Consider the following 26,483-nt stretch of genomic DNA (forward strand, 5'->3'; position numbering starts at 1 on the left):
TCCTTTCGATGGTGACACGTCTCTGCTGCGGTTGTAATAGAGGTGCGAAGCTAATATTCAATTGCGTTTATTTTTCATAAACAATCAGTAGATTATTTTAAATATAAATAACCATGACTATCCCTATTTGGTTTCATTCGAACAGCGCCGCTATCAGAGGATTTTTTCCTGAAATGTCGGACCGACTTCTACGAGTGTCCGAAAAATGTCCTCGCGCAAAATGTCTGCACCCGGATAGATCCATTCGAAGCGTGTATGTCGCGGAAGGCGTTGGAAAACACTCAGCATGTATTCACATACAAGGTACGAACAAAGGCGCAACCACCCCTTATCTAAAACCTAAATAATGCATTTTTGTTTACAGATTGAAAACGAGGGCAAACCTTTGACGAATCAGAAAAGTTCCGGCCGTTGCTGGTTATTTGCGGCACTGAACTGCATCCGGATTCCCTTCATCAAGCAGTACAACCTGGACGAGTTTGAATTTTCCCAGGCGTACCTCTTCTACTGGGACAAAATCGAACGGGCCAATTACTTCCTGAACAACGTCGTCGATACTGCTCGACGAGGGGAAACGGTTGATGGCCGGCTAGTAGCATTCCTTCTGTCGGATCCGACGTGCGACGGTGGCCAGTGGGACATGCTGGTGAATCTAATCAACAAGCACGGTTTGATGCCGAAAAAGTGCTTCCCGGAGAGCTACAGTTGCGAAGCAAGCACGAGGATGAATTCCGTTATCAAGAGTAAGGTAGGTTGTAATTTGGGTCACGCTTTGTTGTGCGCGATTTGGGTTTTCGGCTTATTTTTGGGTGAGTGTTTTCTAAAATTGATAACTTGGTACACTCAGACAGGGGACTTTTGACTACCAAACGGTTCGTTAATAAAAGGCAAAATAACTTTTGAAAGTTCATACAATTTAGAGCTGTGCGCCGATCAAAATATACTCGGCGACGGGGTGATATGTTATTTTCTGTCGGCGGCGTGGGTCGGCGTGAGTTTATGCCTTATGATTTAGAAAAAAAATACTTTCCAAACCAATCGCGTATGGACAAAAAATGTTACCCACATTTGAGTTCAGATTACTCAAAATCGTTAAACGTAGGTCACTCATAGTTTGAGTAAATTTACCGATACTTTCCCGCAGAAAACTTCTCGAATATGTGGAAAATTAAAAATAAAAGTACACAGGTTACACAGGCTAAAACCACAACCAGTTTTGCTCATATTCGAGAATCCTCGGAAAATCGTCGGAAAATTTATTCATTCTATGAGTGACCTACTTTTTCGTGAATTTGAGTAACCTGAACTCAAATATGAGTAACTCTTAAGGGCCACCCACATTAGATCCGTTTGCGTTGCGTTAACGTAAATTTGACAATAGATTTAGCTGTCACTTTGCCGCAACGCGTCCGATCCGGATCTAATGTGCGTGGACCTTCACTCAATTTTGAATCGTTGTCATTGGCCGTGCATGCGGAATTGATTCTATAACATTCCCCAGAAAACCATTCCCCAGAATGACAGATTGACTATTTTTGTTTATTATAGTCACTCCTGGAATCTTCTTTCGCGTATATAAAAAGAAGAGGAAAACTTCTTAATGGGTCAATAGGTTTTAGGAGACCTTAATGGATCAAGGGGTTTTCCCTTCTTTGAAAATATAAGAAAAGAAAATTATAAATTCTTTGGTTATACGATAAAGAAGGGAATATTCCTTTCTTTTAATATTTAAAAGAGAACCTAATTAATTCGTTAAATATATGATAAAGAAGGGAATATTCCCTTCTTTGAAAATATAACAAAAAGAAATAATTAATTCTTTGGACAAACGATAAAGAAAGGAATATTCCTTTCTTTGAATATAAAAAAGAGAAATTAATTAATTCTTTGGATGTATGAAAAAGAAGGTAATATTCCCTTCTTTTAATATATAAGGAAAATATATAATCAATAGCTTTTCGCAAGAGACTCGGGGTAATGACCATTTGGGATAATAACGTGTGGAATATATAAATTTGTTCTAAATTTGTAATCGGTGCACCGATTTTTTAATCCATCACGAGAAATTCTTCAGCTCAGGTCGAACAATTCTTCGATCAGGTTTAACAGTTTCCGACTGGTTGAATTGGATTGCATCCCTAATAAAAAATTACCATACGCGAACGATAACCTAAATGGTTGAACTATTCCACAAATGGTTTGGATGATACTCCGAACACGTCGTTAAGCAAATTAACCATAACATTTTTATTAGGGATAATAGACCCTTTCACTTTTTAAATGGTGAACGAAGTGCTCGAAAACTTGAAGGTTGTCATTTTCTAAAGAGCTATAAAATGGTTTGGAATTGATGAATACATTGTTCCATAAAAGTAAACGTAGTGTATCATCAATAGTAAAGTGAAACTAATCAGAGAGTTTTATCATGAAAAATATCAAATATGTATATTAAGCTGTTTATTTATTTATTTATTTATTTAATTAAATCTTCAACATAATGTTGTATAGATATTTTCTAGGCTAGGTGTCGAATTCTATGTCTGTAAGTAGACTTACTAATGTTAAAAGCAAATACATCAAACGTTTCATTAAACACACGACAGCACAAAGTCCACGGTTCGTTGAATCCATAGTTGGTACGATGGGTAGGTTGCCACAGAAGCGTGTAACTACGTAGAACTCTTTGAGGAGTATTGATGTAGATTTGGCTCACAAGAGAGTTGCAATCCACGTCACCGTTAAGCAATCCAAACACGAAAAGTCGCTGAAGTAGTTTCCTCCTTGCTGCCAACGTGTCCAGGTCACTCAGCCTGCACCGTTCTTCGTAAGGCGGCAAATTTACCGAATCGTTCCAGGGCAGAACACGTAAAGCGTATCTTACGAAGTTTCGCTGAATGGCTTCGATTTTGTTAGCTTGAATAGCGTGAAAGGGTGCCCACACAACAACAGCATACTCTAGAAGACTGCGGACGAGAGCACAGTATAGTGATTTCAGCGCGTAGGTGTCCGGGAATGCGTTTGTGTTTCGTTTCAAGAAACCTTTTTTTTAACTCTTTATTTGTTCCAAATTCAAAATAAATTACATTTCATTTTTAACCTAGGTGCTCCAGTTACTACAGTAACTTACCAGCCTTAATTGTTATGATATATATCTAAGTGTTTTTACATTGTTCCTGTCTTGGCAATTCAGTATTTTAAACAGGGTTTTTAAACCTGCATGTCAGTATAACAATTGATAGCTTAAAACTAAAAAACTAAAACTAAAAAACTAAAACTAAATCTTATCTAAGTATTTATAAAGGGAATTAATCGTTGCAATTGAGGATTGTAACGATTTTTGCCGGAAATTATTAATTATTTTGTTGGAAATTTGTGCTAAAGTCTCAACATTCGAAATTCTATGTACTTCGGTAGTACTGTACCAGGGAGGCGACTTCAAAATCATCTTCAGAATTTTGTTCTGAATCCTTTGAAGTGCTTTTTTCCTGGTAGTGCAACAACAAGACCATATTGGCACAGCGTAAAGCATGGCCGGTCTAAAAACTTGTTTAAATATTAGAAGTTTATTCGTCAGGCAAAGTTTGGATTTCCTGTTTATAAGAGGATACAAACATTTTTATATATTTGTTACATTTGGCTTGAATGCCCTCAATGTGATCTTTAAAAGTTAATTTTTGGTCAAGAACTAATCCAAGATATTTCACTAATTGGTTTGACCAGGAAATTGGAACTCCATTCATAGTGACTATGTGACTACTACTAGGTTTCAAAAAGGAAGCTCTAGGCTTATGTGGAAATATTATAAGTTGAGTTTTGGAAGCGTTGGGAGAAATCTTCCATTTTTGTAAATAAGAAGAGAAAATATCTAAACTTTTCTGCAGTCTGCTGCAAATAACACGAAGACTTCTTCCTTTAGCGGAAATGCCTGTGTCATCAGCGAACAAAGATTTGTGGCAACCCTGAGGCAAATCAGGGAGGTCCGAAGTGAAAATGTTATACAATATAGGCCCAAGAATGCTACCCTGAGGAACTCCTGCTCTAACAGGTAGTCGATTAGATTTGGAATTTGGATAATTTACCTGTAGAGTTCTGTCAGTTAAATAATTTTGAACTAATTTCATAATGTAAAGTGGAAAATTAAACTTTTTCAATTTAGCAATCAAACCTTCATGCCAAACACTGTCGAATGCTTTTTCTATGTCTAGAAGAGCAACTCCAGTTGAGTGGCCTTCAGATTTGTTTGAACGAATTAAATAGGTAACTCTTAAGAGTTGATGAGTAGTTGAATGCCCATGGCGAAATCCAAACTGCTCATCTGCAAAAATTGAGTTCGTATTGATGTGAAGCATCATTCTATTTAAAATTATCTTTTCAAAAAGTTTACTTATTGAAGAAAGCAAACTTATTGGACGGTAGCTAGAAGCTTCAGCTGGATTTTTATCCGGCTTCAAAATTGGAACAACTTTTGCATTCTTCCATTTATCAGGAAAGTATGCCAAATGGAAACATCTGTTAAATAATTTTACCAAGAAAGACAAGGTACTCTCTGGGAGTTTTTTGATGAGGATATAGAAAATTCCATCATCACCTGGAGCTTTCATATTTTGAAACTTTTTAGTTATAGACCTTACTTCGTCCAAATCAGTCCCCCAGGAATCATCAAAAATATTTTCCCGAGAGAAAATATTCAGAAAATCCCGAGCAACCTGATTCTCAATAGGACTAGTAAACTAAATTGGAAAACCATTTTGAAGGATCAGGTAAATGTTGAATGTGCCGTGGAGGTTTTTTATAAAATTCTGTTTGACGTAATTCACGAGGAAATTCCATTAAAAAGGAGACGACGCAATTATTCCTCCAAATATCCGGTTTGGTTCACTAATCATATCATTAACTTGAAAAATCGTAAACAAAAAGCTCACAAATTATACAGAAAACATAAAAATCGTGATAATCTCGAAAAGTATTTAAGGATTTGTGATCAACTCAATGATGCAATTTCTTTGGCACTTTCTGAGTATAACATAAAAACTGAGAATGAAATTAAATCATGTCCAAGAAACTTCTTCAATTACGTCAAAACTAAAATGAAATCGTGCAGTTTTCCATCAAAAATGACATTGGATGAAAAGGAAGGTAATAATTCTGATGATATATGTAATCTTTTCGCCACTTTTTTTCAAGAAACATACACGAAATTTTCAGATAATGATCGTGATTATGAATATTTTTCTTATTTTCCTGACTTTTCAACTACTGTTGGCGTTAATAACATTTCGCGTCATGATATTTGGAATGGCCTACGAGATTTGGACGCCACTAAAGGTTCAGGACCAGATGGAATCCCACCTACTTTTATGAAAAACTTAGCAACTGAACTCACAACCCCTTTATTCTGGCTGTTTAATATGTCGCTTGAATCCGGTATATTCCCGAAGGTATGGAAAAAATCTTACTTAATACCCATATATAAATCAGGTAAAAAATCCGATATTCGAAATTATCGTGGGATTGCTATCATTTCGTGCATTCCAAAACTCTTCGAATCAATTATAAATAAAAACATTTTTGGCCAAATAAAACAAAGAATAACTAGTGCACAACACGGATTTTTTAAAGGCCGTTCAACCACCACAAACCTTTTGGAATTTGTGGACTTTGTATTAAATGCAATGGACAGAGGTAACCAAGTAGAAGCTCTATATACAGACTTCAGTAAAGCGTTTGACAGAATTGATATCCCAATGCTGATTTTTAAATTAGAAAAAAATGGGAATTGAGATGGAGCTCATCACCTGGATTAGATCGTATTTAGTTGATCGCCAGCAAATTGTAAGATTCAACGAAAAAACATCTAAGCCAATTCATGTCACGTCAGGGGTTCCCCAGGGATCGCACCTAGGTCCTCTTCTTTTTATTTTGTACATTAATGACGTCTCTCTTATTTTAAAAAATATCAAGGTACTTATATACGCTGATGACATGAAGCTATTTTTAGAAATAGGAAGCGATAACGATATGAATGTGTTTCAGAATGAAATAAATGTTTTTTACAGATGGTGTAGTAAAAGTTTATTGAAACTTAATATCAAAAAATGTAATATTATAACGTACAGTAGAAAACTAAACAAACAAAATCTTTGTATTACATTAGGTAATGAAAATGTTCAAAAATGTGAAAATGTAAGAGATTTAGGTGTTATTCTAGATTCTAAATTGACATTTGTGGACCATTATAACACAATAATACATAGAGCAGGCAATATGCTTAATTTTATAAAACGTTTCGGTCTCCACTTTAAAGATCCTTATACAATTAAATCACTTTACGTTGCTTATGTGAGGTCAATTTTAGAATATTGTAGCGTTGTTTGGTCACCCTATATGAAAAAGCATGAAGAACGAATAGAGTCAATCCAAAAGCAATTTTTATTATATGCATTACGTAAGTTAGGTTGGACGGCTTTTCCTCTCCCGTCATATGAAGCACGTTGCTTGCTGATCAGCATTCAAACATTGAAAGAACGTCGGGATTACGCAAAGATTTCTTTATTAAACAATATCATTTCGCAACGCATTGACTCAGCTGATCTATTGTCAAGGTTAAATTTGTATGCACCTTCCCGACAATTACGCAATCGACAGTTGTTCGCAGTAGATCGCCATCGGACCAATTACGCTAAATTTGGACCGGTAAATCAGATGATGACTGTTTATAATCATCATTGTGAAATGATTGACCTAAATATGCCCTCAACAGAATTAAAAATATATTTTAGAACCCTGCGAAGTCATAGAACATAAGTCTTAATGTTAATATGTAGTCTACGATTTGATTGATTGACGAATAAATAAATAAATAAATAAAGACCCAAACTGAAATTATGGGAACTCTCGAATTGCTTAGCAAGTTTCTGAGCCTTTTCCAAATTTGTGATCAAAATTTTACCACCTTCTTTAAGCGCTGGAATTGGTTTTTGAGGTTTTTTCAAAAATTTTGTGAGTTTCCAAAAGGGTTTGGAACTCGGGTCTAATTTAGAAACATTATTTTCAAAAGTTTTGTTCCTCAGGGCAGAGAATCGTTTTTTAATTTGTTTTTGTAAATCACGCCAGATAACTTTCATGGCAGGATCGCGTGTTCTTTGATATTGTCTCCTACGGACATTTTTAAGACGGATCAAGAGCTGAAGATCGTCGTCTATTATAATTGAATCGAATTTAACCTCGCATTTTGGTACTGAGGCAGCTCTTGCTTCAACTATAGAAGTAGTCAGAGATTCAAGAGCATAATTAATTTCATCTTTGGTTTGCAAAGGAATGTTTGGATCGAAGTTATATTCCATAAATGTTCGATATTGCTCCCAATCAGCCCTATGGTAATTGAAAGTAGAGCTGTTGGGATTACAAATTAATTCTTGGGATATTTCAAAAGTTACTGGAAGGTGATCAGAACCGAAGTCAGCATGGGTAACCAATTGGCTACAAAGTTGACATGAATCAGTTAAGACCAAATCAATAGTTGAGGGATTTCTTGCAGAAGAAAAGCATGTTGGGCTGTTTGGATATTGAATAGTGTAATAACCTGCAGAACAATCATCAAACAGAATATTACCATTGGAATTGCTTTCAGCATTATTCCATGAGCGGTGTTTTGCATTAAAATCACCAATAATGAAGAATTTAGACCTATGACGGGTAAGTTTCTGAAGGTCACCCTTGAGAAAATTCATTTGCTGGCCTACGCATTGGAATGGCAAATAGGCAGCTATAAACGTAAGTTGTCCAAATTTTGTTTCAACAGAAACTCCCAAAGTTTCAAAAACTTTGGTTTCAAATGAATGAAGTAATGAAATTAGGTTGTTAGCGGAATGCTAAATAAAACAGCAAAAGGGTTTATCTTCCATTTAATTCCACTTAATTAATTTTTGTATCCATGACAGATACGTATTTCGACTACAATGTGCAGTCTTCATCAGTGTCATTCCCACTAAAGAACTTATCAAAATCTAACCCCCTTAAGTACTCATCCCCTAGGTAAAAAAGTCAAGATCATAGGTATAAATATGAAACTACAATGTGTTGAATCGGAACCTACCTAACTAATAAAAACCAAAGATTTAAGTAAGCTAAAGGAGAAAAATCTCTAATAAGGAAAATCCCCAAAGGCTTGGTAGCCATCATAATGAAGTAATGAAATTGGGTTGTTAGCGGAATGCTAAATAAAACAGCAAAAGGGTTTATCTTCCATTTAATTCCACTTAATTAATTTTTGTATCCATGACAGATACGTATTTCGACTACAATGTGCAGTCTTCATCAGTGTCATTCCCACTAAAGAACTTATCAAAATCTAACCCCCTTAAGTACTCATCCCCTAGGTAAAAAAGTCAAGATCATAGGTATAAATATGAAACTACAATGTGTTGAATCGGAACCTACCTAACTAATAAAAACCAAAGATTTAAGTAAGCTAAAGGAGAAAAATCTATACAAATCTCTAATAAGGAAAATCCCCAAAGGCTTGGTAGCCATCATAATGAAGTAATGAAATTGGGTTGTTAGCGGAATGCTAAATAAAACAGCAAAAGGGTTTATCTTCCATTTAATTCCACTTAATTAATTTTTGTATCCATGACAGATACGTATTTCGACTACAATGTGCAGTCTTCATCAGTGTCATTCCCACTAAAGAACTTATCAAAATCTAACCCCCTTAAGTACTCATCCCCTAGGTAAAAAAGTCAAGATCATAGGTATAAATATGAAACTACAATGTGTTGAACAGGGTCCATCAAGACGATCATTTCTATAAATTAAATAATTTGAGTCCTTCTTAACCTTATGGTCAGGTTTAAGGAAAGTTTCAGTTATAACGGCAATATGCACGTTATGAACTCACAAAAATTTAAATAGCTCGTCTTCATTATCTTTAAGAGATCGAGCATTCCAATTTAAAATGTTTAATGCTTTAAAATCCATTACTGAATTTTAAAGTCATGACAATATTATTAGCAAATTTTACTCCAGTTTGAATAGCATCAAACATGGAGTTAGATTTAAGCATATCAGAAATCATGTCAATTAATGAATTCTGTAAAAATTCAATTTTAGGAGCAGTAATGCTTCCTAAGTCAAAATTGTCAAAATTTCCGTTAGAACGTTGGTTAGTATTTTGATTTCTACCCGCTGCAATAGCAGCATAGGTAGCCCCATTAACTCGCGGAACATTGTTAGCAGCGAGGGAAGTAGGTACAGATGAAACATTTGAAGCAGGGGTGATATTTGTACCGACGGGTACGAATGTAGAATTTGTTCCTCGCTGACCGTTGTTAACAGCAGAGGAATTTGTACCTGGTCGGAAACGTGGAGCGTTTCCTACCTGTCGGTTAGAACGAGATTGTAGGATCGCTTTGCGAGTCTTACATTCCCAAAAGTTGGATTTGTGGTTTTCACCACAATTTGCACATTTAAATTTCTTAGGATCTTCCTTCACAGGACAGTCGTCCTTTGCGTGAGAGGAATCACCACAATTCATGCATTTAGCTGGCATGTAGCAATTTTTAGTTCCGTGACCCCATCCCTGGCACTTACGGCACTGAGTGAGGTTTTGGAAATTTCCTCCAGTCTTCCACTTCACTCGGACATGGAGCATAAGGCTAGCTTTTTCTAAGGCCTTAAGGTTGTTTAGTTCACTAGACTTGAAGTGAACTAAATAAAAATCATTAGAAATTCCGTTGCGCGAATCGCCAGGACGGGATTTCATTTTCATTTTGATTACTTGGAGTGGCACAACTCCAAGTAATTTTGCCAGTTCATCTTTGATCTGATCCAGGGATTCACCACTGGGCAGTCCTTTCATGACAACCTTGAACACACGTTCAGTTTTGGTGTCGTAAGTAAAAAAAATTGTGCTTCTTCTCAGTAAGATACTTGAGAAGACATTTAAATCCGTCCAAGGTTTCAGCCAATACACGGCATTCACCCCGACGTCCAATTTATAGTGAAAACTTAACTTTCACGAAATTCAAAAGTTCCATGCGAAGAGCATGGAAATCGGAAGTGGTTATCACAATAGGGGGAATCTTTTCCTTCTTGGCATTAAGCCGGGAAAGTTTACTAGAATTTTTCTTGGATGATGGATCATTCTCATCATCCGTGAGCAAATCAAATTGATTACTCAAATTAATTTCATCAGAAGGGGGGTCAAGAGTTTGCCCCTTTCTTTTGCGTTTAGGCGCCATGGCGGCAGTAAATTTTTATCCAAATCGACTTCCAAGCAGATTACTATAAGAATCTGAAGGATCGAAGAGGAGTTTTCCAAATCGATATCCAAGAAGGATTACCGCGGGTAGGGTCCAAACAAGGATCGAAGAGGAATAAGAGGAGTTGAACAAGGTAGAAAATTTTTACAGGTTGAGCACTGAAAAGTGCTGTTTAAATTTGTTGTAGCTTTAGGTAGTAGTAACACTTCCTTAAGCAAAAGGCAAATAGATCCGCACGGCAAGAGAGCACGATGCGGACTGTTTCAAGAAACCTAATGTGGCGAATGCTTTAGCAGTTATCATGAAGATGTGCTCATTGAATCTGACTTTAGAGTCGATGATAACACCCAAATCCTTAACTGAAGAAACGAAGAGCAAACTACTGAGTCCTATCCTATAGTCATGTCGTAAGGGCTCGCGTGAACGGCTAAAAGATATTGCGCATCATTTTGTGACATTAACCTGCATACCGTTCAATGTACACAAGCGCAAAAGGGAATCAATATCCTTCTGGAGTGCGCAACAGTCAAGTCTTGACTTAATTGTACGAAAGATCTTTAAGTCATCGGCGAACATAAGTTTCGAAGAACACAGTCGACTACACAGATCGTTCACGAACAGGATGAAAATTAAAGGCCCCAAATGGCTACCTTGGGGAACACCAGAGAGTATCTCGAAACTAGGCGAATTAACACCGTTAATGCTCACATAGGCAGAGCGGTCAGTTAAGTAAGACTGTAATTAGGTAATCCCATACACCTCACTTTGTCCACTGCAAGCACATGTGGAACCCTATCGAACGCCTTACTGAAGTCCACGTAGATCGCATCAACTTGTCGTCGTTTTTCAATGGAGTTGATCAGCGAGTTGACAAACACCATTAACTTGGTTGTTGTAGAGCGTTTCCTCACGAAGCCGTGCTGATGTTCGGTAATTATTGGCCTAACCGCTTGATATACGACCTCATATACGATCTTCTCCAGAGCTTTTGGGAGGCAGCTTAGAATCGAAATTCCGCGATAATTCTGTTCTGTAATATAACACTGAAATATAATATCAAATGACCAAAAAAAGTGATGAATTACTAATTTCAGCATCTTTCCTGGGGAATGTTATAGAATCTGCGGAATTTGTTTAGAAAAGTATGTCAAGTGCTTGTTAAAACTACAGGTGGAGGAGTCTTATGGCAAAGTGTTACAACAATTCTGAAACAAAATTGAGCTAGAATGGCCTCATTTTGGAAAACAAGAGACCACAACCATAAACCATTTGACTGACAGACAACTATCAGACTCAATATATAAGAAGTTGTGAGGACCTCCTGAAACCATATTGCAATGTCGACAATGCAATGAGGCAAAAAATCTTAACACAATGTCTTATGAACCTAGACAATTTTGATTTCATATGATACTTATGAATTTCATAGGCATGAGTTTTGCATTTCATAAGCATGGCTTATTAATGATTATCGTAATACACGAGAAACTACGAGTGGATCTTATACACCTTTAATCTATTCTATTTTCCATTATACTTAGAGTTCATAAGTCTGTTTCATAAGCCAAACTTATGATTTCCATAATAAATCCTTTCGTCGAAATTTCATAAGTGCCGTTCTTATGAAATTCTTACGTTCCTTTGCCTCAGCGTAGATCAACTTCGATCGAGTGGTCACTAAATAATAATCATTATCATACATTTCCCTTCATTTCAGCTGCGGGAGTACGCTAAAGTATTACGTACGCTCATCGCCGATGGCGCCAGCGACGAAGACGTGCAAGCCAAAATCCAGGAGCAAATGAACGAAGTGTACAACGTGGTCGCCATCTGTCTTGGCATTCCGCCGGAGAAGTTTACCTGGGAGTATTACGATAAGAGCAAGAAATATCTAAGCATCGGACCAATCAAACCGGTAGATTTCTACGAAAAGTATGTCAAGCCATACTTTAATGTCGACGATAAGGTGTGCCTGGTGACGGATCCTCGCGAGGCGAACCCCTACGGACGGTCGTATACCGTGGACTGCTTGGGGAACGTGGTGGGAGGGCGACCGGTGCTGTACAACAATCAACCGGTGGACACGTTGTTGGATTTGGTGACGAAAGCACTGAAACTCGGCGAACCGGTGTGGTTCGGATGCGAAGTTAGCAAACGCTTTGCTGGCAAACAGGGTATTGAGGATCTAGATATGTATGTAATGCTTCGGGTTTCTTTGTTGGGTTTGTTAATTATTCAGATTACTTTCATTATAGACATGACTTCAAGTTAGTATTTGGAGTAGATATTCAAACTACTATGGATAAGGCAGATCGCTTAATGTACGGAGAATCGATGATGACTCACGCTATGGTATTTACTGGGGTGTCCGTTGACGTAAGTACTTGGTTTAATTTTGGTGTTTAAATCAAATCAATTCCTGGACATATTTTACTTGCAGCCCAATACGCAAAGACCGACAAAGTTCCGCGTGGAAAATTCCTGGGGCGAGGACCGTGGTGAGAAGGGATATCTCATCATGACGGCCGAATGGTTCAAGGAATTCGTGTTTGAAGTGGTGGTCGATCGCAGCATAGTTCCACAGGACGTACTTGACGTTTTCGATTTGACCCCAACCGTTCTGCCTGCATGGGACCCGATGGGTACACTGGCTAAGTGAATCACTATCATAGAGTCACACGACGCAGTGCGGTTATTTAGACCTTGTCCACTTTGCATGAAAGATAAATTATACTAGGTACTATATTACGAAAGCATACACAACAAAACAATAACTGCTAAAAGCGGAAAGACTTTAAGCTTCTTAATTGAAAGCAGCTGTAGGAAAAACAAACAAAAATAAGGGCGGAGCGTGTGTTGCAATTCACAAGCGTGTTAAAGCAGATACGTGTGTAAGCTTGAATTGAAAGCCATTCTTGTATTTGACAAGAAATAACATAAATTAGCTAATATGTAAACTGTATTTAAATGAATAACATATTAATAATCAATATATGTCACAGGAATGCGGGAGACGTATTTTTTTTAATGAAAATAAATATAACAACACTGAAATTGTTCACATAAATGGCTTTCGTGGGTCGAAATGATGACAGCTTTCTACTATTCGTTTGCATTGAAATTTATTCTATCACCATTCCGGAACTGACTAACCTAACCAGTCATAATCTTATTCTTTGGGTCTGTTCAGCTTCTTCTGATACAAGTCATATTCGTAACTCAACTTTGACCATATTCCCAGGCACATATTCACCAACCTAGTGTCCGGTTCTGTTTGCCTTTTTTCCTTCCGATAGATCCTCTTGACGATTTGTTTGGATCCTGCGAAGTCATACTTTTGAATCATTGCAATTGCCATATAGAGACGACACCGCGCTATGACGGACGGTTCTCCCAATCGAACGGCTAGTTTCATTTGTTGGACCGAAATTCGACCGGCAATGTCGGCCTGAAATAAAAAGTGCGGTCATTGGAATAACGTTGAAACAACTCGATCGAAACTCCATCTTACGCAAGCTAATTTATAATCTCCTAATGCCGAAAATGCTCCTCCAAGTGTCGACAGCCAGGACATCATTTCATCCAGCTCGATGCGTTCCCAAATCATTCGGTTCGCTCTCTCACCCCTTGAATGAAACATTATTCATAAATGAATTCATTTAATGCAGTTCACGAGGAAAGCATCACTAACCATGCATAATCTAGGGGTTCCTTGGCAGGAGGATGGATTTTTATCACCAGCCTTTGTTGATCATTGTCGCAAAAGTCAACGATCAGGTTGGCAATCATTAGCCTATACAAAGGAAAAGAGCGGAGATTTTGCAAGGAACGGTTAAGTTCTATCGAATTAACCGATAGGACTGGAAAACTTCTCTCATTGGTACCGTTGAACTTGTAGCGTTTTTCACATTTCTTCAAACATTTCCTGCATATCCTGAACTTGTCTAGAGCGTCAGAGTAATCTTGAACGTAATATGAAGTCATTTTCTACCGATATAGTGAGGATTAGCAATATTCTTAACCACAGCGAACAGCTAAAAACTACGTTTTGCTCCTTTTTTGCATCACTCGTCAACACAAAACAGCTGATTTGTTTTCAGTTGGTCGGGGTTAGCACCGTTGGCATCTGCGGGTTAAAATGTCAAAACAATGATTGGTGCTAGCTAGCCTTCGATCCCGGTACACGTATAGTCGCTATATTCATAGTCTGGCGAATAGAATTTCGATCTATCAAAAAGCGGAACCAATTCAATATATTTTAGACCATCAATTGAAAAAGTACTATCAACTTTTATACACAAACGTTGATTATTCTTTCCTTGCCAATCGAACGCAAATTACCGGCATCTTCGGATAGGGAAAACTTTCCCCAACCCAAAGATGGTGTTAGTTTGCGTATGCGAGCCTTGAGTCACGAGAAAAGGGTTTCCGAAGTTTTGTTCGCAATAGCTGATGTGCTCTTTTTTTTTGTTGGTCGTGATTTGCTCGATTGGTTCCGCTATTTGACAGCTCAATTGGTTCCCGAGATTCTATCCGCCAGACTATAGCGACTATAGGTACACGCGGTACACCGAATTATGGTCAAGGGGGGTATACACCAAAATTCTCGTTCAGTGAGCAAGGGACTTTTTTATTTTTATTTTGTATTGCTGTGTTAGGTCACTGCCCGAAAAAAATTATTATAATAAAACAACGTAATTACAATGATTTTTACTGTTGAATTTCGAGTACATTAAAATTTATTGTTAAATTATTGTACGAGAGAAAACATTAATTTCGATTTTTAACGATCCAATGCTCAAACAATGAAAATTAGTGTGATGAGATCAAATTTGTTCGAGAAAAATCACTTTTTTTATTGTTAAGATGCTTAACAACCCCCCTTTTTTCCTGTAAATTTCTCAAATACCATGATTTTCATTGTTGTGAACCATGAATTTCGTTGTGATTTTATGGTAATGGACAAAAATGTCCAATGTTTTGACAATAAATATCAAGGTTACAATGACAATGAAAATCATTGTATTTTTATTGGACTTTTTTTTACGGGTGGTCACGAGTAACCCCTAATAAACAAATACCATAAACGAACTTTAGCCCGAATGGATAAACTATCCCACAAATAGTTTGGATGATACACCGAACACGTCGTTAAGCTCTCTTTTATGGTTATTTTTATTAGGGACTACACTAATAAAATTCCACACATTTGTATTGACGAATTTCCATGTAAAATTTCATACACCGATAAAATTTCAAAGATATTTTTTATATGTCCCACACATGAATTTTTGCAATGTGATCAACAAATGATATCTATGTGTCGGATACATATTTAATATGTGTAATATGTCCACACATACTATTCATTTGACTAATAAATTTCATGTGTGCTTCTGGAAGGATGCTGTTTATGTGTGGTCGCTTAATGTCGAGCCATCGCACCTGAAAGCCCAGTAATGAAAAAGAATTATACTTTCAGCGAATGGATTGTAGTAAAAAAGTAAAGTTCTTAAGTGGACCCTACACGGATGCTTTGATTGACAATAATCGTATTGTCAATACATTATATATTGACGTCAATACATCGAGATTGACAATATTTCTGAATTCACATCATCAATATTATTGTCAATAATTCCCCTTCGCGTCAATATATTGATGCGTGTGGGGTTTGCTTTACGTTTAACAACGGAGCACAGAAGAAAACTCATCTTAGAAATGGCAGCAAAAGTTGGGTTTGATATTATGAAGTTTACACAAATGTTCAGTATGTAAATTTTACAAAAATCTCGTACAGCAGTTACTGTTTGTTTTTGTAAAATATTGGGTTAACAGTTGATTCGTCATAATTTTTACAGTATTGCGGAATTTCCGAGAGGGGCGAAAAAAAATCTCACACTAGCGAATAAATCTTCGAAAAATCTTCTTTCATTTCTCGCATCTACGTGCATCGCGTATAATCTTTTTGCAGGAAATCTTCAAAATCGTGATAAATCTTCTTTCTATCTACTCAGCGTTCGCACAGCTAGCCACAGCAAAACACAATATTTCCTGCATCGTAGATAGAGTCGTCCCCCTCGGGAATTTCAGCCATTTACAGTTTTAATCAGTAATTTTTAATTACCGTTTATGGTAAATTTCAGTAAATTACGGAAATTCAGCAATTTGATTGCGGAAATTTGGTAAAACAATATTTTTTACAAAGCTTTCGGTAAAATTGTATTTTACAGAACGAATCCAGCAAAAAAAAGTACCGAACTAGATTTTAGTGCCAACATTTCAAAGGGGCGTAATTGCTTTTGTAAACAATGGCTTTAGACGTCGATTTCTCGCAAATGAAAACCCACCCCTCCAAATTACAAATGCTTAGCTGATACTGGAAACATGTCATTCATTTTCATGAGTGAGTTTTCATTCGCGAGAAATTGACGACTAAACTCGCGACTAGAGCCATTGTTTACAAATTTAATTACGCCCCTTTGAAATGTTGGCACTGATTTATGAAATTTGGTGTGTACACTATGTTTGTGTTTTGATTCGCTATTGGCGTCTTGCAGTGAAACTTTTCCAAGCTTTCGCCTCCTACATTTCGAAGTGAGAACTACTAGAAGGAGAATAGTTTCCAAATTTTCCAAGTAAAACAGATTATTTTTGGGGCAAATCGGTCCATAAAGAAAAACTAATAATTTCCCGTGGAAACTTTTGCTTCAATCGTGTTTGAAAACTAATTGTTATTATTTCGGTATGGATCGGAGATGTTTTCATGGAAAATAATGCATAACAAGTTTGCACCCACAGCGAGAGGTTACCTCCTGCGCAGCTGCATTTTTCGGAAAATGGTGAATATGTGCGATTTCCACTAAGATGAAAGCGGAAATTACTTAGGAAAGGTTGTATCATGCTGGTGGTAATGGAAAATTGGTTGTATAGGACGCCAATATTCAATAAATGTTCATTTTGGCCTTTTCTATGCAAACATGTTGATACTCACAATTTTCGACGGAAAACGCAACGGAACTTGATTTGGAACTGGTGCTACATGGTTTTCAAAGTGATAACAAGATGACAAATCATCTTTATTTTGAGTAATTGAGCAAATTACTTCTGTTTACATCATATTTACGATGCAGCATTGATGGAGCCGCGAAATGAAATGAATATATTTTATGAAGGTTCATCTGGAAAAGTCAAAGATGCACATCAATCTGATCGTAAAAACGTTTTCTTCTTCAATTCGAATGTTATATTGGAAGGATTTTACACAGGCTTGATGAAAATTATGATTTAACGCTAATTTTCACGAATTATATATGCAGTCTGTCAACATTATCATCATCATGCAGTGGCGACATCTGCGTTGAGCTTTTACGGCAATCTCCCACACGGCAAAAAACACATCATGTTCATGTAAAGTGATTTGCTGTTGAATTTGCGCTACTTGCCAAACATTTCAATTCGATGTGCAAATCCCTTGGAAGAGATCATATCGAAGCACGATGAAATCAATAGCAAATCACTTCATTTTAGATTGTATTGCACATAGTTGTTGATGTGCTGTGCTTTGAACTCGTAATGTCAATCATACTGATATTAACAATCTATCACTTTAAGGTTCAATTTACTTTGATGCTTTTTCGAAAAATTCAAGAGCAGTTTTTTTCGACGCATTAGTTCAGATTACAAAATGCTCGCACTATTCGATTCCTTTTGCTATTCTACACAAAATGACGCGAGCTTTTAGCAATCTGAAATAATGCGTCGAAAAAAACTGCTTTTGATTTTTTCGAAAATGCATCAAAGTAAATTGAACCTTAAGTTTAAGTAATGTACCCTTGGATTTAATTTTTGCTGAAAATGGGTTTACATAAATATATAACCTTGTTCATGCTACAAGCCTAGTTATATGTTATTCAGAATATGACCATATCATATTACTACCCAGATCACATGTTTCTAAGTGACATTGAACAACATCGCAAGGCTTTTAGAAGAAGCAAGGCGAGACATTGAGCAATAAGTTTGATAAGTTTGACCCTGTTTTGTAATCGAAATTATCTCAATAATACACTATTATTAACTATAGCAACAATTTCGTATTACTCACGCTCTAGAACGCAAATTATTTCGGGTGGAGATGAAGAATTATCAACAATCAATACGAAACTAACGATTTTAAATTGGCTCACCACTTAGTAGCCTATTGGTCCCAAGCAAACGATTAACGTACCCTATTCTAGTCGAAATTCTAGTACTACGCAATGTTTGTTTTGATTCGCTATGAAAGTTTGACAGATAAAATGAGGGGTTATTGGTTTTTCCTATGTTTCGAGGGGTGATTCGACAAGCATGGGACAGAAGATAGTACCAGAGGTGAGCCAAAAAGTTGAGCACGTTTCTTCGGGACCTACTTGTCTTAGAGTTATCTCTATGGAATTATCGCTTCTCTCACTTAACTTCATTTGTTGTTGACTTGCCATCTTCGCGAGTAATGTTTGTCATGTGAGTTTTGACATTTGCTTCCAAAAGCAAAACTAATCAAATTCAATGGATGAAAACAGTGGTTCCGATTCAAATGATAATCATTTTGATTTAAAGATGTTATACAGTACATATTTTTCAACGACAAATCACCATAGAGGTAACTCTAAGACTAGTAGCATAGAGGTAACTCTAAGACCACTGGGTCCCGAAGAAAATCATTATTATTTTTGGCTCACTCAGTACCAGAACAACGGTCCCAAGCAGTCCCAAGCTATTTCACTCACCCCTGCATGTTCTGCATGAATCCACACACCCCTGATGTTATCTGTCAAACTTTCATAGCGAATCAAAACAAACATAGTGTAGTAATAGAATTTCAACTAGAATAGGGTACGTTAATCGTTTGCTTGGGACCAATAGGCTACTAAAGTGGTGAGCCAATTTAAAATCGTTAGTTTCGTATTGATTGTTGCTAGTAGGTCCCGAAGAAACGTGCTCAACTTTTTGGCTCAGATCTGGTACTATCTTGGGTCCCAAGCTAATCGATTCACCCCTCGAAACATAGGAAAATCAACTAACCCCTCATTTTATCTGTCAAACTTTCATAGCGAATCAAAACAAACATAGTGTAGAACTAGAATTTTGACTAGAATGGGGTACGTAATCGATTTGCTTGGTACCAATAGGCTAGTCAAGTGGTGAGCCAATTTTCAATCGTTAGTTCCGTATTGATTGTTGAAATCACTTTGTTTCAAAACGCTAATAACTTGAAAATCAATGTTAAATCACTTCGATTCGTAGTGCCGCGTAACAGACTGAGTCAAGTGCAAGAGCATTTGGATTAGATGTGATAACTTTTTACCGAATGAAAGTTTGACCGATAAAATGAGGGGTTGTGGATTTTTCTATGTTTTGAGGGGTGCATCGATTAACTTGGGACCGAAGATAGTACCTGAGCTGAGCCAAAAAGTTCTTCAGGTACACATTATTTAGAGTTTTATCAACAATCAATACGAATCTAACGATTTTAAATTGGTTCACTACTTGACTAGCCTATTGGTCCCAAGCAAGCGATTAACGTACCCCATTCTAGTCGAAATTCTAGTACTACGCAATGTTTGTTTTGATTCGCTATGAAAGTTTGACAGATAAAATGAGGGGTTATTGGTTTCTCCTATGTTTCGAGGGGTGAATCGATTAGCTTGGGACCGAAGAGAGTACCAGAGCTGAGCCAAAAAGTTGAGCACGTTATTTCGGGACCTTCTAGTCTTAGAGTTACCTCTATGGTTTTATCATCAACTTTTTTGTGTAATCACATTTAAGTATCTTTCTTCCACAATGTTGAAGAAATTTGTTGAACGGAATTTATTATTCGAGTATTGCGTATAATCATAGAGGTAACTCTAAGACTAGAAGGTCCCGAAATAACGTGCTCAACTTTTTGGCTCAGCTCTGGTACTCTCTTCGGTCCCAAGCTAATCGATTCACCCCTCGAAACATAGGAAAAACCAATAACCCCTCATTTTATCTGTCAAAATTTCATAGAGAATCAAAACAAACATTGCGTAGTACTAGAATTTCGACTAGAATAGGGTACGTTAATCGTTTACTTGGGACCAATAGGCTACTAAAGTGGTGAGCCAATTTAAAATCGTTAGTTTCGTATTGATTGTTGGTATAATAGCGTCTACTGTAATATATACTCGAGTGGTTATGTACCACTTTGTCTCGCAACAATATTAGCTAGACCACCAACGTTACTCCACATGACAGATTTGTAAAATGGGTTTCTTTTCACGAAAACAGACAAAGCTGTTTTACGGTTGAACTAGAGCAGCTGTCGAGAGATGTCGTCACTCTCTCTACAGGCACTCCGCAGTTTTAACATATTGGGAAAAAAAAGCCTAAAATTCAAGGTTTTGTTCAAACTGGTGCATTTCTTCTAATAATGCGTCATCTAACGGTATAAAATTAAGCACGACTAATACGTTGATGAGCTGGTGACGCTTGAATGATTTTACTTTTACTTCACAGGTTTCGATTACGCTTTAAACCTATATGTAGGTAGTGATTGCAAATCATCAACAAAATAGCCAGAGCGAATGGTTTTGCGATCAGTTATGCATTTAGATGGGGCTGTAGCATCTGAATAACCGGTCTAAAATTTACATTTAAATCGTACTGTACTGGTTAATTCATTAGCTGAGAAGCAATTAAGCAAGCCTTTTGATAGCTGTGCTACACAATCATTGTCAAGGTCTGTTCGTTGTTCGCACAATCATGTTTTACGTGATTTTTAATCAGATCTGTGTGCCTATGCTATGAAAGCAGCTTCCGCTGGAGAGCTTAACAGCCTACTAAGTGTGAAATGTACGGACAGAGACAGAAAAAAAACGAAGTGGAAATCGTTTTAGGAATTGCACAAAGCAGCTCGCCTCAGGGGTTGGCATTGATTGATCAAACAGTCAATGAATTGAAATGGAATAACATGAAGGGGTTTTCGGATTAGTTACATTGTTGATTGAAATAAAAAATCTTTTCTTGATCAGCTTTATTTACCGTCAAATAATTAAATTTATTTTAAGCGACAGGAGCACACAAATTCAATTTAATAAATACATGATGGAAAAAGATTGAGCAAGCAGCATTATAAACTAGATTTAAATTTAGCCGGTGCACGCACAAACGGCTGGAAGTGTTGTAGTTGTTGTTTTGTGTGTGAATTATATGTTTGTATTTCTTTTTTTACATTTTCATATCAATGCTAGAAACAAACCGTTATTTACATGACCTATGCTTTTGCTAACCCGCCATTCGCTCACGTGATGAACGCGACAAACATGTGTTCAAGGTTACCTCCATGTTACCTGCCCTCGAAGAATCTGAACACGTCCGCCGTTTAGTAGCCATGTCAACATGTTATTGTATACACTAGAGAGAGTGCCCTATCTAAGGTTACAGAGTAATCTTATTTTATCAAATCAGACCTGAACACTCCATGCGTGACCAGAATCACGCAGCCTATTTTCGTTTCATTAGATTGTATATTGAATTCAAAAAAGCAGATAGTACAGCTGGAATAAGATAAAAGTAAAGAAAACGGCCAGGATGCTGCTGACAGTCAGTTCCTTCTTCCGAAGCGCCTGCTTGGCCTCCTTGACATTGTTGAGGTCTTCCTTAAAGAAGTTCTTTTTCAGACCAGGAATGATGCGCTCGAAGTACAGCCGCCAGGTGTAGGAGCGATTATCGCAAGGGTACTGCCGGTGGTCTTGTGAGTTCATGCTGAAAAAAAAAAAACAGAATATTTTTTGTTACAGGAGACATATTTACCAATTCACAAGGGAAATATTTGATAATAGGTTAAAAGTCGAATTAATGTAGGTCTAGCCTTCACCTTCTTAAGAGTGGTGCACAATGTATCCGGATCTGATCTGTTGTGGCAAATATGACAGTTAGGCAATTAACTGCACAAACAGGTAGATACATTATTCCTCTATCATTTGGTATGGTTTATTTGTGAGATTGAGTTTCAATTATGAGAAATCGGCGATAGACGTGTTTGTTTACAAAAACAATTACTCCGAAATCTCAAAGCTCTCCGGATGTACAGTGTAAAACAAAAATGCCGCGTAAAAAATATACCAAGAGTAAGTACATTCACATGCTAAAACATTCTCAAATGTTTGAACTATGAAACTATTTGTTATTACAGCTTGTCTAGAATAATTTCTAAGCTGCCGTCTTTTAGTACTTGGATATCTTTAGAATGGTGTCTGATCAATCTGAAATCTTGAAAAATCATCCTGAAGTTTTCAGGATCCTTGATGCTATTTCCTGGAATCAATGAGAATATCTTGATGACGTGATTTGAATTATTGAGCATTTTAAGATTTTCAGAATGATACCTGATCAAGTTGAAGTCTAAAACAAATATCTTGAGGATATTTTGGAGATGTTCACTTGGAGGTTTTTTGAATAATTTTTGAACAACCAGGTATCTTGAAGATATGATTTGAACTGCTGGGCAGTGGAATTGTGGAGATCTGTGATCATTAAGTGCAACTTCTTTTAAACCAAATGAATCGTGACAAACTTTTCAGCACTAAAAGAAGAAGCATTTCCAAACAAACTGCTGTCAAAACATTCCAGATCCGACCGCTAGGAGCACTGCAGTAAAATAAACAGTGCGTCCAGATATTAAATGACTCAAGCTTTAGTCAGCAATAAGAAATTATTGCAGACTATTTTTCTGAAGATATTCAATACATCATCAATTCAAATAACATTTCTTAGATATTCACTCATAATGCCATGTTGACCATTAATTTTTTAAAGAACTTCATGCGATCAAAGATCTCCGTGAATCCCTCTGGTTTTTGTTCAAGACGTCAGGTTCATCAAGTACTATTCTGAAAATCTCCATTTGCCCAGCAATTCTAATATCATCTGTCATACAGGGGATTAAAATGGCATAACATTTTCGAAACATAATCCAATTTAGATGAACCAGATGCTTTTGACGGGAAAATTAAAGCAGTTTTAATAAATAATTTTAAAATTGGTGGTGGTTAGTGGCCATCAGAGATGCTTTGAATTTGTTAGTGGTATGTCAAAAACTGATTTTTTCATCGCTTGTATGATTTTATTTTTTATGTAAATTTATTTGAATTTATATTTTTTCCTGAAGCAATTCTAAATTTTATACTGTCCACAGATCCAATATCCATTTTCTTGAATTTGGTTCCGGTAAAGTGACCAGTAATGTTAATATTTTGAGTCACGTCAATTTGGGTATCAATCCTCATGATTGTTCAGAGCGATGCCTCCAGAATCATTTTCAGCGATGCCCATCCTAGAGAAGGTTCTGGATTCCCGGGGGAAGTTGCTAATTTGGGACATGACCGGAACCATGTTAATATGGATGTTAAACTTCAAGATTTTACAAGCCAACATCAATGGCAGTTTTATCAGTACTACACTATGTTTGTTTTGATTCGCTATGAAATTTATACAGATAAAATGAGGGGTTCGTGGATTTTCCTATGTTTTGAGGGGTGCATCGATTAGCTTGGGACCGAAAAGAATACCAGAACTGAGTCAAAAAAGTTGAGCACGTTTCTTCGGGACCTTTTAGTCTTAGAGTTACCTCAATGGTAATACCGTCCACAGCATAAGTATAGGAACTGATTGCACAATGCACAGTGGTCCAGAATGCAGATTTAGGTGGAATGATATGTTTTGAACCTGAAATTGAAACTTTAGACTAAAAGCCTCTTCTACAAAGTTGTTCCTTATAGTTAGGCCCTTATTTTTATGAAAATTAATTCTAGGGTGGTTCTTATTATCATTAAAATCATAAATCTTACTTTTTTGTTTGAATAAATTAAGGTATACATTCTTCGGCAAAGTAATAGCTAATTTCAAGCAACTTTGTAGAAAACAACTTTTTTGTACTTTGACTATATGTTTTTAGTATTACTTCTACGTGAAGTCAACGATTTACATAGTTGAAGATGCTAATTTCAAATAACAGACTGTAGTGGTAATTTTTATACGATAGATGGAGTAGATGAAAGCATAGAGTTGATAGTTCCGTTAGAGTACGGCAGTGTGAAGATTGTATATAGATATTAGAATAGCGAACTAGGACAACAATTAGAATAGCGAACGGGTCGGTTTTCATCTCTTTTTGCCAGTGGTGGCGGGGGGGGGGACACCCCTCACCATCCCTCTCCAAAGGGGGAGTTTGGTAAAGAGAGATGAAAAAACCGATTTGTACCTTCCTTAAAAGTTGTCCTAGTTCGCTATTCTAATATCTATATACAATCTTCACACGGCCGTACTCTAACGGAACTATCAACTCTATGCTTTCATATACTCCATCTATCGTATAAAAATTACCACTACAGTCTGTTATTTGAAATTAGCATCTTCAACTATGTAAATCGTTGACTTCACGTAGAAGTAATACTAAAAACATATAGTCAAAGTACATAACTCTGGATGGGAGCATACCATCAATTACTGTCAATGGTCGAAAGGTACAGTAGCAACACCTACCCCACCCGTGTCCCCTCGAGATCGTCAAGTCGACGATGACAGGAGCACATATCGTGGTAGGGGTAAACAATAGTTGCAATTTCCAAACCTACGACTGGATGCCTTCCTTCAAATAACAATTGAAGTGCGGTAAAAATCGGTAAAACTGTTTCAAACACACAGTTGGTACTTGAACGGGTCGGTTTTCATCTCTTTTTGCCAGTGGTGGCGGGGGGGGACACCCCTCACCATCCCTCTCCAAAGGGGGAGTTTGGTAAAGAGAGATGAAAAAACCGATTTGTACCTTCCTTAAAAGTTGTCCTAGCTCGCTTGTCTAATATCTATATACAATCTTCACACTGCCGTACTCTAACGGAACTATCAACTCTATGCTTTCATCTACTCCATCTATCGTATAAAAATTACCACTACAGTCTGTTATTTGAAATTAGCATCTTCAACTATGTAAAACTTTTTTGTATCTCTTAAATTGGCCGATTTAGAACTATTTTCTTGAATTGAGTTAGGGTGGCGCTAACAAAACAGCTATTTTGCTCTAGTTTTCTTATTTCAAATTTCTCAGCAAAGGTGTCTTCAAATGACTTTTAGATCATTAGGCACAAATTTTTGCTGCAAAAAGTTTGTCAATATCTTTCGCCGATCAAGAGTTGTTGACGTTTTTATACTAAAAATGTGCACTTTTCAAATGTTAATATCTCTGGTTGGGGCAAACAAAAAAAAAAGTTTTTTACGGTATTTGAAAGGACGTATATTATTCTCAATAACATTATAACATTAATCGATTTGAATTTATTTTTATTTTTTACTATATTTGGGTATATCTTTTTTATTAGAAGAAGATTTCGCTATAAAACATTCGTCTTAAAGAGTTTTTAAAGTTTTTAGAAGATGACTTTCATGAGAAATTTTAAATAAAAATGTAAGTGCTAAAAAACTAATATTTCCTGGAAATCCAATGACAAACTTTCTGCAGCAAAAATTTGCGCCTTCTAAAGATCTAAAAGTAATTTGAAGACACCTTTGCTGAGAAATTTGAAATAAGCAAACTAGAGCAAAATAACTGTTTTTTAGCGCCACCCTAACTCAATTCAAGAAAATAGCTCTAAATCGGCCAATAGCTCTAAATCGGCCAAGAGATACAAAAAAGTTGTTTTGCACAAAGTTGCTTGAAATTAGCTCAGCTATAACCGAAAAATGTATACCTTAATTTATTCAAACAAAAAAGTTAGATTTTTGATTTTAATGATAGTAAGAACCATCCTAGAATTCATTGTCACAAAAATGAGGGCCTAACTATAAGGAACAACTTTGTAGAAGAGACTTTTATTCTAAAGTTTCAGTGTCAGGCTCAAAACATATCATTCCACCTAAATTTGCATTCTGGACCACTGTGCAATGTAATTAAATGCCTGATTATACTTTTTAAAAGCCAGTTTTCCGGAATGATGAGAACCGGATGTAGCCGTAAGATTATCAAGTGTCGGATCAGATATTATAATAATCAAATACGAATAACAATTGATGATATTGGATTCATGACTTAAGATTAGTTTTGGGACAGCAGTTTGCTTTCAACTTTTGATTCAACAGCAGTTATATCAACAATCAATATGAAACTAACGATTTTAAATTGGCTCACCACTTAGTAGCCTATTGGTCCCAAGCAAACGATTAACG

At 36.6% G+C, this 26,483-nt stretch overlaps 4 protein-coding genes across 4 annotated transcripts in view; 2 read left to right on the top strand and 2 right to left on the bottom strand.

Moving 5' to 3' along the window:
• The window catches only part of LOC135713471 (bleomycin hydrolase), a 40,766-nt gene extending 27,446 nt beyond the window's left edge, over nt 1–13,320 (top strand). Inside the window, exons 2-6 of the mRNA XM_065236596.1 lie at nt 146–303; nt 365–748; nt 11,980–12,455; nt 12,518–12,638; nt 12,703–13,320. Coding sequence (XP_065092668.1) covers nt 146–303; nt 365–748; nt 11,980–12,455; nt 12,518–12,638; nt 12,703–12,921 — 1,358 coding nt within the window. The 3' untranslated portion in view covers nt 12,922–13,320. The remainder of the gene's footprint in view (nt 1–145; nt 304–364; nt 749–11,979; nt 12,456–12,517; nt 12,639–12,702) is intronic.
• org-1 (optomotor-blind-related-gene-1) overlaps nt 1–26,483 on the top strand; it is a 259,354-nt gene that overhangs the window by 3,832 nt on the left and 229,039 nt on the right. The window lies entirely within an intron of this gene.
• On the bottom strand, nt 13,397–14,296 carry LOC135713475 (uncharacterized protein F58A4.6). The gene is made up of 3 exons (XM_065236599.1): nt 13,954–14,296; nt 13,774–13,888; nt 13,397–13,710 (listed from the first exon to the last, which is right to left on the bottom strand). Exons 1-3 carry the CDS (start codon nt 14,244–14,246, stop codon nt 13,432–13,434), a joined length of 687 nt encoding a protein of 228 aa, XP_065092671.1. The 5' UTR covers nt 14,247–14,296; the 3' UTR covers nt 13,397–13,431.
• LOC135713470 (fatty acyl-CoA reductase wat-like) overlaps nt 21,326–26,483 on the bottom strand; it is a 59,649-nt gene continuing 54,491 nt past the window's right edge. Inside the window, exon 7 of the mRNA XM_065236595.1 lies at nt 21,326–22,028. Coding sequence (XP_065092667.1) covers nt 21,800–22,028 — 229 coding nt within the window. The 3' untranslated portion in view covers nt 21,326–21,799. The remainder of the gene's footprint in view (nt 22,029–26,483) is intronic.

Source organism: Ochlerotatus camptorhynchus, unplaced genomic scaffold, assembly GCF_037179485.1.
Source record: "Ochlerotatus camptorhynchus isolate MF236.1 unplaced genomic scaffold, CSIRO-AGI_Acam_v1.1 ptg000556l, whole genome shotgun sequence".
NCBI lineage: Eukaryota > Metazoa > Arthropoda > Insecta > Diptera > Culicidae > Ochlerotatus > Ochlerotatus camptorhynchus.